Source organism: Caretta caretta, chromosome 1 (assembly GCF_965140235.1).
Source record: "Caretta caretta isolate rCarCar2 chromosome 1, rCarCar1.hap1, whole genome shotgun sequence".
In the NCBI taxonomy this organism is placed as follows: Eukaryota; Metazoa; Chordata; order Testudines; family Cheloniidae; genus Caretta; species Caretta caretta.
Genome location: NC_134206.1, coordinates 117,481,286 through 117,494,112, shown reverse-complemented (window position 1 = coordinate 117,494,112; position 12,827 = coordinate 117,481,286). Strand labels below are relative to the sequence as shown.

General features: G+C 40.9%; 1 protein-coding gene across 1 annotated transcript in view; it reads left to right on the top strand.

Annotated features, from left to right (window-relative positions):
• Positions 1–9,221, top strand: part of SLC9A4 (solute carrier family 9 member A4) — a 55,453-nt gene extending 46,232 nt beyond the window's left edge. The window contains exons 9-12 of the mRNA XM_048835376.2: positions 351–447; positions 2,989–3,120; positions 3,990–4,077; positions 7,319–9,221. Coding sequence (XP_048691333.2) covers positions 351–447; positions 2,989–3,120; positions 3,990–4,077; positions 7,319–7,695 — 694 coding nt within the window. The 3' untranslated portion in view covers positions 7,696–9,221. The remainder of the gene's footprint in view (positions 1–350; positions 448–2,988; positions 3,121–3,989; positions 4,078–7,318) is intronic.
• The last annotated feature ends 3,606 nt before the right edge of the window (positions 9,222–12,827 follow it).

The following is a 12,827-nucleotide window of genomic DNA, read 5'->3' as shown; positions in this document are numbered from 1 at the left end:
ATGGATCACCTGTTCTGTTCATTCCCTCTGGGGCAGTGGCACTGGCCACTGTCAGCAGACAGGATACTGGGCTAGATGGACCTTTGGTCTGACCCAGTATGGCCATTCTTATGTTCTTTCTTCAAAAGATGATGCAAAGTGCAAAAATTTAAAAAACAAAACAAACTAGGGCGTTTTCTCTTTTTTTAGCTTTCATTGATTCCTTAGTATCATTGGCTACAAAATTGCCATTCCCACCTGCAGTGCTCTAGAAATAATAACATATGAAAATAAATAATTTTATAGGAAAGATAATTCCTGTGTGATTTGTACAAATTACTATAATGTTTACCTTTTCCTTCTATTTACAGAAGCTATAGAAATCAAACAATGCATAAACTTTCCTCTGAAGAGGTGGAGTCCATGCGGGATATGCTGACACACAGTCTGTATCAAGTACGACAAAGGGTGTGTAAGCGACTCTTGTAACAAAGCTCTGTACTTGTAGATCAAAAGATGATGTGTACCCTCCTCGCCATGATAGCAACAACCAATGGTAGCTGCAAAGATAGTATTGTTCTTCTCAGCTGAACCATGAAACTGTGTTAATGGGAAATACTGAGCCAGATCCTCAGCTGGTGTCAATTGGATTTCAATGGAGGAGCTCTGATTTACATCAGCTGAGGATCTGGCCCATTGCGCTCAGATCTCACAGTACCAAAAAGTAAAAGGGAGTTTGCCTTCTAGAGTTTTCACCCTGATGTCTGATCTACAATGTAACAGGACAAGAAAATCCAGAAACTAGCTCTAGAGGTCAGGCTTCCCTATCTGTAAAGATCTCGGTGACTCAGGAATGTTCTCCTTTCTGATATTGCCCAACACCTAGTTTATCTAGTTTAACTTTCCAAGCCCTCTCTCTCTCCAGTCACACACAAGCTGTGACCTGTGACTGCAACAGCAGACCTGTCGAGTATTTTCATGGCAACTGAGGAGGTGGAGCTGATATGGAATTTAGGAGTCATGGTATTTACCTGAACATGTGCAGCCGTTACATTTTTTTTTTTTAAAGCAAACCATCTGCAGAGTAGGTTTAAAACTGATATTATTCTAATCTCAATGGCCCTGCCCCGTGAAGGAGCAGCAGGGCCATTAGGGGCCAGCACTGTTGTGGAGGCACAGGACCTACGTAGATTTGACAGATTTGGGAGGTAGGTCTCATGGCTTGTTCTACGTGGGAGACAAAGATCCCTCAAGATAGGATGATAGGGGAAGAACTCCCTCCCACCCAGAGCCTCGTCTTGTAAGCTTTTCTGTGAGCTGGGCCTCAGCAAGGATTTATTTTGAAAAAAATGGACGTGACTTTGGTATCCTGTGAAAAATACAGTGTGATGCTGGTCAAAGGTGCAACATCAGTGTAACCCAGTCCAATGCATCACTAACCAACCAAGCATAATGCTGAGCACTGCCATGCTCTCCTATGGCAAAGTGTGCTAGCAGGTACACTTGGGTAACCCTGAAATTATGTTGATCAACTGTTCTGACTAAAGTAACATATGAAGAATAATCATTTTATAACAGGTCATTGTTCATGTTACAGTCTTCTTTAAAATTGTCTGAATTGTAGCCAATTGCCCTTATGAAAGGTATTTCTTATCTTACTAGCAAGTTCCATATGCATCTGTCCTATACATTACTGACGTGAACCCTGTGTCTGCAAAATCAGTTACCTTAAGATCTACTAGTGCTGCATTATAGCATGCTATGTGGTATTTGAAACCGTATCTTCTTTTGGAAATGAAGGATTTTAATAACACTACTACCCACTTATCTTGAACTCTGAGGGCCTAACTATGCTCTGGAATGTCACTGGAATTGCATCAGTGTGAATCCAGTATAAATGGGATTGAGATCAGGTCCTAAATCTTCAAATTGCTGTACAAAAATCAGTGAATTTTCCCTCACGACACCCCTATGAGGTAGATAACTTTTACTCTCATTTCACAGGTTGAGGGCCTGATTCTCTACAGCCTTGCACCATTTGCAGCCATATTCACCAGTGCACAGTGATTGTAAATTTCTGTCAAGTTAAAATGGAAGGGCCTGATTCTCATTTACACTAAAGCCACTTTATACCACTCTGGCAGTGTTAAAGAGCCTTAAAGTGAGTATACATTAAACGAATGCCCACTTTAAGGCTCTTTTACAATGTCAGTGTGGTGTAAAGCAGCTTCGGTGTAGCTGAGAATTAGGCCCAAAGAGTTTAACATCCACCCTACACTCACTTTGGATAGGTGTAAATGGTTACCCAAGATAATAGAGAATCAGGCCCAGTGACTAAACTTTTACCAGACACTGCTGAAGGTAATGTTGCATTGTGGCATTATAGCTTCTACCAGTGTGGTAGAATCCACCCTTGAATTGCACGGATAGAACTAATCTGGCAGAGGATGTATGCTGCTCAGAGATGGGGAATCGCTGCTGGCTACATGGAAACTTTTGTCGGTAGGACACAAAATGCCAGGATGTGCTGCCTTTCTAGTGTAGACCAGGCCTAAGAAACAGAGGGGTCAGTCCTTGGTTCTGACTGAGATCTATCTGGTGCAGGAACGGAGTGGGAAGCAAAGGTCCCCATCTTTGGACTTCCTTAATTCCTAAGGGTCCTCCAGTTTATGCAATCCTTTCCTCCTGGGCCCAGCTACAGCTCTGTAGGATGTGACATGTGGGTAAGGATCATGTAGAGCTGCGCTTTGCTGGCTGTTCACCACCAGGGAATTCACCACTGCACAGGTAGGGAGGGACTGGAGTGCTACAAGGGGGCCATACTGAAGGCCAGGATCTGTCCCAGAGAAGTTGTGCAAGATTTCACAGCAAGTCTGTGGCGGAGCCAGGAACAGGACACAAGAGAAGTTCCTTGCTCCCAGTCGCATGCTTGACTGGACTGCACTGCTTGAGCCAATGCGGCAAGTGTGCATAGGGAAGAGAGTCAAATACATGTATTTTCTATTTCAGACCCTGTCGTATAACAGACACAACCTGCCAACAGAAACAAGCGAGAAACAAGCCAAAGAAATTCTCATCCGGCGCCAGAACAGCCTGAGGCAGAGTGTGAGGAAAGGAAACAGCTTTTCTTGGGGGAAACCGGTAATTGTTATGCAAGCTACAATTTGTGTGATCAGGGCATAAAGATACCTGCCTGCCTCTGGACGTACAAAACCCAGCCAATTTTAACTTACTTTTGCAATAATTGGAATGAATATTTCCCACAGAGCATCAGAAGAGGAAAGCACCTGGAAACAACGAGCTATATTCAACAATAACGTCAGTGACATGTCACCTGTATGCTAGTCAGAACACAGTGTAATTGGTTGTAAGAGGTAAAGCACTGTAACTTGCACTAACTTTGCCATTCACTGTGGGTACAAAACAAATGAAACACACACCTTGGGTCTAAGGCAAAGCCCTTTTAAGTCAATGGGAGTCTTTCCATTGACTTCAGCTGGCTTTGGATCATACCCCAAGGGTCAGATTTTGATCCTGTTTGCACTGGTGTAAACCCAGTGTAAATGGATTCAGAATCAGGCTCTGAGGGTGTGGAAGGTGTAAGTGTAAATCCACTTACACTGGTTTCACACTGTTGTAGCACATCTGTGTAGGTGTAGCACAAAATGCAGCAAAGCCCAAATAACCACTACCCTTTGTTTCCATCTTGCTGCTAGTTGCTATTCTTGTAACAACCCAGATTTCCAGTCCCTTGGTGTGTAAATTACATTGATTTGGCCCATCATTGAATGCCAAAACAGTGCCTCTATTGTTATACTGCCTTTTCATTGAATTAAATCCAGAGTCTTCCTTGGGAACTTGCCCCATTTATCTCAGACTGAATTTGGCCCATATAGTTTAAACAGTGGAAAGGCACAGCTTGGAATGTCCTGCATGCTGAACTGGTTCTGCTTCTGAATCCAGGCTGGCACAATTAAATATACTGTATGCTTTTCTGTCTTTGTTCACAGGCTAGCACCCAAAATTTGCGTTTCTTCACTTTACCGTATGGTACTCATCATACAGCGAGACGAAAAGCAAGGCATGATGCTTCTACAGGTAACAAACACGCTTTACTCTGCATACCTCTCCAAAAGGATACAGTGGAAAACAGAGAATTTGTTCCATGAATTTTACAACAATATCCCCCTAAGAAATCCAAAGTTTCTTTAAATGAGTCACATTGCCTTCACCTATCTGTCTCTCCATGGTGTTTACATGGCACCAACTGTGGTCATCTGCTCAGGACACCCAGAACCAATAAGCCACTGTGTTACCCCTTCGCCTCAGCCAGGGCGAACTTTGCTGGAGTTTAGATTGTCGGTCAGGTTCCTGCTACACCAGTCTATCCAGCAAACTCCTCAAGATTCTGCTAGTCTGATCCTTGCCTTGCAAGGTAACAATCACTGAATCCCAGTTCTCAAGTTCCCTCTCATGGGACTAGCCTGCTGGTTCGCTCTTTACTTCAATATAACAGCACTGAGATGGTTTATAATAAAACTAAGAATAAGTTTATTAATAAGCAACAAAGAGTTAAATAATACTAAGCAGGAGAAAGAGACAGGTGAGGTGACAAACAAAACATAACACACTTTCTAGTGACTAAAACTGAATTTTAGCAAGTTACAATTTTTGCCTAAACAGTTTTCTCACTTACATCAAGTTACCAACATCTACAGCCCTCCAGGCCAGAGGATCCAACCTTCAGAAACATAGAGGGCACCGTTCCCTGTTTTCCCTAAATGATGGAAAACTAGAATGTCTTTTGGCTCCCCTTATATTTCCCAGAGTCCATTGTAGTTGCCTCAAGAGCCAGGAAGACACCTGGGGGTTCAGACACAATCTGCCCCAAAGTGTCTATTGTCTCTTCCCTCATCTCCACTGTGATATACATTTTTCTTCTTCTTCTTGGTATGACAGTAGCAGATCAGACCCTCTTGTAGCATGTATTCTACATACACAGAGTAAGATGCAGTTCTACTCTGAACAGCTTACAATTTAAGTAGACAAGACAGACACTGGGTGGGAGGAGAAACAGAGGTCAAGAGCAGTGATGTGACTTGTCAAGGTCACACAGCCGGCCAGTGTTGGAGCTAGGCATGGAACCTAGGTCTATTAACTCTCTGTCCATTATCCTACCTGTTAGATCATGCGCCACTAGACACCTTTCTGCTTTTTGTTTACATATGGACTCCTGAAACACACTTTTGTTGAAAACGGCTATTCAGTTTTGCCAAAATTAAAAATCTGGCAGTGAATGACACTATTTTTTTAAATCACCTTTGTAGGAAAAATAGTGAAAAGCCAAATGTTGCTTGTTTCCTGCATGTGCAAAATGATTTACTCTGTTCCATTTCTTTTTTCCTATTGAAACAAAAGAAAGTGTTTGTGATCCGTGTAAGCAAACTACCCACTTCAGGTTGTGCATACATTGGGTGCATAACACAGTAAGGAGCCCTTGATAAGATCCCAGCCAAAACCTTCAAAGTTATTTATTTCCAAAGAGATTTCTGAACTACAGCTATAAAACAGGTGGTAACTAACAGGATTTATGGGTCAAGGCAGTGATGAGCTGCCAAAAGCTGAAGAACCGGTTCCTTCAGTCGCTCCGGGTTTTCGGCGGCACTTCGGTGGCACGTCCTTCAGTTGCTCTGAGTCTTCAGCGACACTGAAGGACTGCCAAAGATCCGGAGCGAGTGAGGGACCCACCGCCGAAGTCTAAACCGGTTCTAAACCGGCTTCAAAATTTAACAACCGGTGTGCATGAACCGGCTCCAGCTCACCACTGGGTCAAGGGATATCAGCCCTGTTAAAAAGCTGTTAAATATTTCAGCACAACAGTCTATGATATGAAGATCTATTGCAATCCCTTTCTTAGGGCCTAACCTTTCCTTATTGCTGCCATTAGCAAATCTCCTATTATTTCATTGGAGAATTTGGAACATACCCCAGGAATGGTGCAAAGCAGCTGAGGCTGGGCTGAGAATCTAGCTCAGGGCATATAGTTTTAAAGATACATCAGTGAATCTATGCAGGGAGTTTACAATAATCAGAAGCTTCTGCTACCCACTGGTAATAATCAGGGAAGGCAAAACAAACTTCAGCAGAACACAGTGAGATGCAAAGAAAATTAGTCACTTTGACAGAGCCCATGGGACTAGGCATCTAAATACATGTGAGGATCTGGGGCTTTGGTTGCTTGAGTATCCAAAACAGCATGGTAACACAAATTAACCAAATTTCAAAATAGTGGTAATTTTTCTCCTGTTTCACACAAGTAAATATTTCTATGACCAATATGTCTGACACTTTGTAGCACCGATTACCCCATCTGGCTAGATATAGATATAAGCCCCCTTATTATGTCCAGTCCTCTTTCAGAGTTTAAATTTTTTTCTTCATATTGTCCATTTTCTCTGAGACAACTATGTGTGTGTTTAATTGCAATAGGATATAATCTGTTTTATAACCCTTCATGTATTTTTGCTTATTTGAAGGTTCCTGTAATTTTTATGAGTAATTATGTAATAGTGTGGCTAATTTATTTTACACCTTCAGACGGTCTGTAATTAATGAAAGAGCAAAGATTTTCTTAGTTAAATAAATAGGACAAGAGGGCTAGTTCACCTTGTTGTAGGCAAAAGTTTTGCACCAGAGACCATGGAAGTGCCTTGGGTGCCAAAGGGTGTGTTTCTAATACGGTTACGGAACTTTGACTTCAGAGAAGTCTCTTCCTCTGACACACCCAGGTTAATCAAAGAGCCCTGAAGCCAAACCTTCAGGTGCAACTGGTTATTTTGGTCTTGCTAATTGCAGGTGACCTGTAATGTTCCAGTTGGAAACCTTTCATCAATCACATTCAGGTCTAGGTTGTGTTTTTTGTAATGCTTCAGAATTATGGGTTTGGTTATCTGCTTGAATAACTTGCAGAACATTAAAACTTACAAGAATGAGTTTCCTGCATGGGATAATATGACCATAGCAGCATTGAGAGCTATTAACATGGAGCAGAGTACGCTCATTTATTAAGGTTTAAGGGTAGAACAAAGCCCAATACAGGATGCACTATTTGCCAAAAATCCATTGTCTCTCCACTACTTAAGAAATATAGGTTATTTTAATTGTCCCTCATAACATGTACATTATTTTACAGTAATTACCCCAAGCACTACAGCTCCAGTGTAACATCTATGACCTCAGAATAATACTCTATTATATTAAGTATTTTCTTTTAATAGTTCTTAATAAAATACTCTCTTTTTTTTCTAATAATACCAATCCCTTTTGTGTTAATGTCCAGGTGATTACAGCAGTGATTCTGATTCAATGGTCTCCATCATGTTCAGTCCACAGCTCCGAGCAGGCTCACTTGGAGCAAACCGTCATCAACAGGAGATGGTTCTGATGGAGCGGTTAGATAGAAGAGAGAAACTGTCAGATTTTGCAGATCAGAGGGGAACCCCAAGCAAGCAGGATCACACAGCTAGAATAAGAAGACCGGCTTTAATGCCAAAGCCCCAGTTTGACGCAGTGTTTGAAGAAGAAATACAGGGATATGAATCAGAAGAGGAGGAAGGAGCAGTCGCTGCATCAAGGCCATCAGTTAAATGGGCAGCAGAGAAAAGAAATGTAAGACATTTCCACAAAGCCCCAAACCCCTCATTCTGGAGAAAATAGCAAAGTTCTTATATGAACCATAATTACAATGTTTATCTTGGGACCTTTGAATTAATTCTGATGCCAGTTCTAAGCACAGTGTGAAGGTTTTTAGAAGTTCTGTGTAGAATCAGTACTTGAACACTCAGATTGAAGGTTGTTTGCCTGAAGCCACTGAATGGCACAATAGTAAATGTCTACAGTATCTGCTGGAAGAGAGGTGTACGTTAACTTAACTTACCATCAGTGAAATGTGTGTGAATATTTATAGTATCTCATAATTCTATATTCTGTCCTATGGCTATGATCCAGCAAAGCACTTAAGCATGTGCTTAAATTGAGCTCATGAGTAATCCCTCACAAGCTCCCTCACATGCTTAAAGTTAAGCAAATGGTGACATTCTTTTCTGGATGAGGGTGTGTGTGTGTGTGTATATATATGTTATATATATATATATATACACACACATACACATATGTTCTGATCTGATCCATAAAATCTGGCAAGCACCACTGGGGAAAAAAAACACTTCTTTCTGTTCACAATTCAAAAGAGTATTCAGAAGTTTAGAATGAAGCATATCATCTATGTTAAATGCATACAAAGATTTGATGAAACTTAAGTCCTATTTATATTTTTCCATTATATGCACAGAAAGTATTAATCTTCCTTAATATTACAGAGGCATTGGCACAATTATTAACAGAAGAATGGATCTTGTCTTTTGTACTGGCACTGAATAAACAATGAATGAAATTTCTAAAAAGCCAAAAACAAAATCCCACTTTGTTGTATGAAACAAAAAAGACAATTGTATATAATAACTTGGGATAGATTTAAACCAAATCCCTAGATCAGATAATCCCTTAACTTTGGAAAAGTTTGAGTCCAGGTCCAAACGTTATAGCTGCCCCATCTTTTTCGTAGCTTGAACTAAAATCCTAGATTCAAATAAGCCAAACTTTGGGAAAGTCCAGATCTGAACATGGTGGCTCACGTCCATCTCTAATAACATCAGGACACTTTGTTGAATATCTAATGAGTTCTACTGGCTTTTTTAGCCAAAGTCTCCACCATGCCAATCAGAGCAGAGCAGGAAAATATTTGGAAATTCACCACATCCAGCAGTGCAGAGGTGTACCCTGAATCTGATCTGCTCTCACTTGCCCATGACATTGGAAAACTATAGGGTGTATTTGAGACCCTGTTGATATTTGTATTGACTTGGGGAAAAAACAAAACAAATTAAATTGGTGTGTTATCCAGTTGAAATCAAATTATTTTAAAAGGTCGCTTTACACATCCACCTGGTATTTTCTTAACGTGCAGTGCAAACTATCTAATTACCATTTCATACCTCTTTTAGGGTGAAATCCACCCTATCTCACAGAGCCCACATAAGGTTCCTACAGCAATGGAACTATTGCAGTTTCATAGAGCAGCATAGAAACCGCCTGCAGAGAGTGGCGGACCATGCACTCCAGGGTCAGGTAGGAGGATGGAACAAGAGGATCAGCTGAGTGGTTAGATGCTGCAAGTTGGAGCGACTCCTCAGGGACCGAGACCAAGGTGGTGGAGAGAAAGTTGGGGAGGGGTTGAGAGGACGGTGAGGGGGAGGGTGGATAGTGAAAACAGAGTGAAATGTCTGTACTGCATCAGTGTTCTCCTCAGAGAAGTCTGTGAGATTCTGGATGAAGAGAGAATCAAGGAAGAGAATTTGAGAAGAGATTCAGTATAAAGAAGAACCATTATGAATTGTTCATGCAGCACATTTCCTCTTTCACAAGACTTCATGGTGGGCTTTCTGTGGGGAAAGTCATCTCAAGGAGAGGCATGGGGTAGCTACTGTTGCATGTCAAGCAACTGGCCACTGGTGCCATGGGGGTTACCTGGGAAAAAGGGATCCATCAGAATTGGGGGTAGGCTCAGGTGAGAATTTTTAAAAGAGTGTGCTTAAAATGTACTCTTTAATTCTTTAAAAACTCTGGATGGGTGGAGAGTGTTTAAAGACCATTCAAACGTGAGCAAGGAGCAAGCATATTTTAAAATTTCATGTAAGCGGCTATTTATTTTATCTGATTTTTTTGTACGTCTTTTAAAGATACAAATAAAATCAATGGGGAGACTGAGACAAGTCTCATCCTATTTGTTTGTTTATTTCTATGCTTTTATTTTTTCAGAAATCAATGGGCCAGATCCTCAGCTGTTGTAAATCAGCACAGAGTGATTGAAGTCAATGGAGTTACATCTGTTTGCACCAGCTGAGGATCTGGCCCTAAACCTGCAAAGGGTATTTTTAGTTTGCTTTTCTAGCAATTAGAAAGTAGCTCTGGAGGAAATTTTTCTTCTACACCATTAGTTGCTGTTAATGGTTTAGTTGGCCATTAACCAAGAAGCAATACTGCAGATGTCCACATAAAATGTTTGCCAATGACTATAATGTTACATTATTATTTTTTATCATGGGCATAAGTAATGCACTATGTACTTAGGGAAAGTCAAACCATACTGAAAGAGGATCAGCTGTTAGGGTTGAAATGACAGTAACAGTGGCTTTGAGGATATTTTCAGGAACTCCTTCCATGCATAAGAGGTAAAAAGGAAGAAAAGATCAAAGGTGTTTGTTAGAAAATTTTACAAACGGGCAGCTAAGACAGGCATCACTTGTATTACAAATGTGGGAACTGATGTTTTGATGCTACATAAGAAATGATAGGTAGGGCAGGGGTAGGCTGTGAAAGGCCTTATAAGTGAGGACAAGTAGTTTGTGTTTAATGCAGTGGAGAAGGAGGAGCCAGTAGAGGGATGCAAAGAGAAAACTGATGTGGCTGAAGCAACAAGATAGAAGAATAGCAGTGCTTAATTTGTGCCAGGGCTTGCCAGGGCTGAGCCCCGGCACCTCTAGGCTTGCTGAATCAGGGCTGGTCTACACTACGTGGTTAGATCGACATTTCCTGCATTAGGTCGAATTTATAATGTGCTTCTCTACACTATGGAGTCCTTCCTGCCAACCTAAAGGGCTTTTAAAATCGACGTCTGTACTCCACCTCAATGAGAGGAGTAGCACTAGATCTGAGCTTCTCTGGTTGAATTAGGGGTAGTGTAGACACCGCACAGTGTATTTCGACTTGTTTGGCTGCTGGGAGGTGTCCCAGAGTGCTCCAATGTGTCCATTCTGGACAACACTTTCAACTCCACTGCACTTCAGCCAGGTAAACAGGAAAAGCCCCGGGAACTCATTTCCTGTTTGATCAGCATGGAGAGCTCACCACCACAGTTGACCAGACTGCCCAAGTATGCAAACGTGCTCCAGCGTGTAGCATACAGGAGACACTGGATCTGATTGCTGTGTGTGGGGAAGTGTCTGTGCATTATAAACCAAATGTCCTGCTAAATTCTCATTGTGGCACTGTGCTTCTAGAGAAATTCCTACTGAAATAACATAGGTCCATTTCATGTTATCAGTTTTAAAGCCATTGAAACACCTGCTTGATGGCCTGACCTGGCCCATAATTTACATGATAAAAACAAAAGCAAAATGAGGCCAGTTAACAAAATATTCCCAAATGCGGCACATGTTCTAAAGAAGACCATTAATATGGTTTTTGAAAATGAGCAGGGATTTTTACTGAATGGATACCTAAACAATCACTATAATATACATCTAATGTCACTTCATGTTTTGTCTTTGTACTCTGTACATTTGATTTGGGGCCCAGGCCCCATAGTCAAGTCAAAATTCTTGCTAACTTCCATGAAAGTTTTGTCTGAATGAGGATTTCACAACCATGTGTTTGCAGAACAGTTACTGCACTGATTTATAACTTAACACAGAATGAAAATCACCCCCATGCAATGGGCCAGCAAAAGGTCTGCTTAAGTCGAAGTACTGTTCTGACTTTGAACAGGTGAATTTCACCCTTAGTGTACCAATCTCTATCTTTTTCAAAGATAACCTGTATTTAAAGGCAATGAAAAATTTCAAACGTCACAAAAATGGGGAGACTTACAGTTTTGCAACCCCATGTGCTGAAAATCATGAGTCAGCTGCCCCCCCCCAAAAAAACCCCATGCGATTGGCTTCAAAATAATGCGATTTTTAAATAATAATAAACCTCGAGTTCTTTCCTTCTGTTTCTTAAGCCTTTAGAATTAATGTTTGCAAGCTTTTCTCTGCAATCACAAGGACAAAAATCTTACCCTTCCTTTTAATTAAAGCTGAGATTCTTATGGAATCACTTGACTCCAGAAGCTGAGGCTTTAAGAAAAATACCAAACATTGAGAGATTTATGATAAAGTACAAGAGTTGGTACCACACTTACCATGGACTTCAAAATGTTTTCATTTTGAACTCTCTCAAGTGTTCTTATTTCAAACTTACAGTGTTTTAACTTTTTATGCTGACTTGCATACCTGTCTTAAATTAACGATTAAACAACGGTGGTTGTGGCTGTGTGGGTCCCAGGATATTAGAGAGACAAGGTGAGGGAGGTAATTTCTTTTATTGGACCAACTTCTGTAGGTCAGAGAGACAAGCTTTTGAACTTGCACAGTGATTTTAAGAAGAGCTCTGTGTAGCTCAAAAGCGTGTCTCTTTTAACCAACAGAAGTTGGTCCAATAAAAGATATTACCTCACCCTCCTTGTTACAGTTAAAAAATGTTACCCACACACAACCAAGAAGATAGATTATTTCCTCTAGTAGGACAAATAATGCAAGCATTTTTAGTTGCAAAACACACTATAATTAAGAACTTTGAAATCAAAGAGGGCAGGCAGTATGAGTAATAGACTGGCCCCGTTAAAAGGACTAGAAAGCTATGGTGCTAAATTGCCTAGTTTATTTACTTTCTCAAGTGAAACTCATTGTAGCTTTGGTTTCACAGGTGTAAAATTTCAAGACCAATATTCGTTCTTATTTGTTGTAGTCCATCCATTCTCCTTGAGCAATTTAGATTCCCATTACCTGACCTTTCTATTAAAATACAACAGAGAGACAGTCTAAAAAAAATAAGTTGAGGGCTTGATTTTCAGCCGTGAGTGCAATTTTGGACCAGCAATAACTGTGCCCATATTTTTGTGCCCATTGTAGGCACAAACAATAACTTGAGATCTAACCGGCTGCATGCAGCCACAAATCAAATAGCTAGAC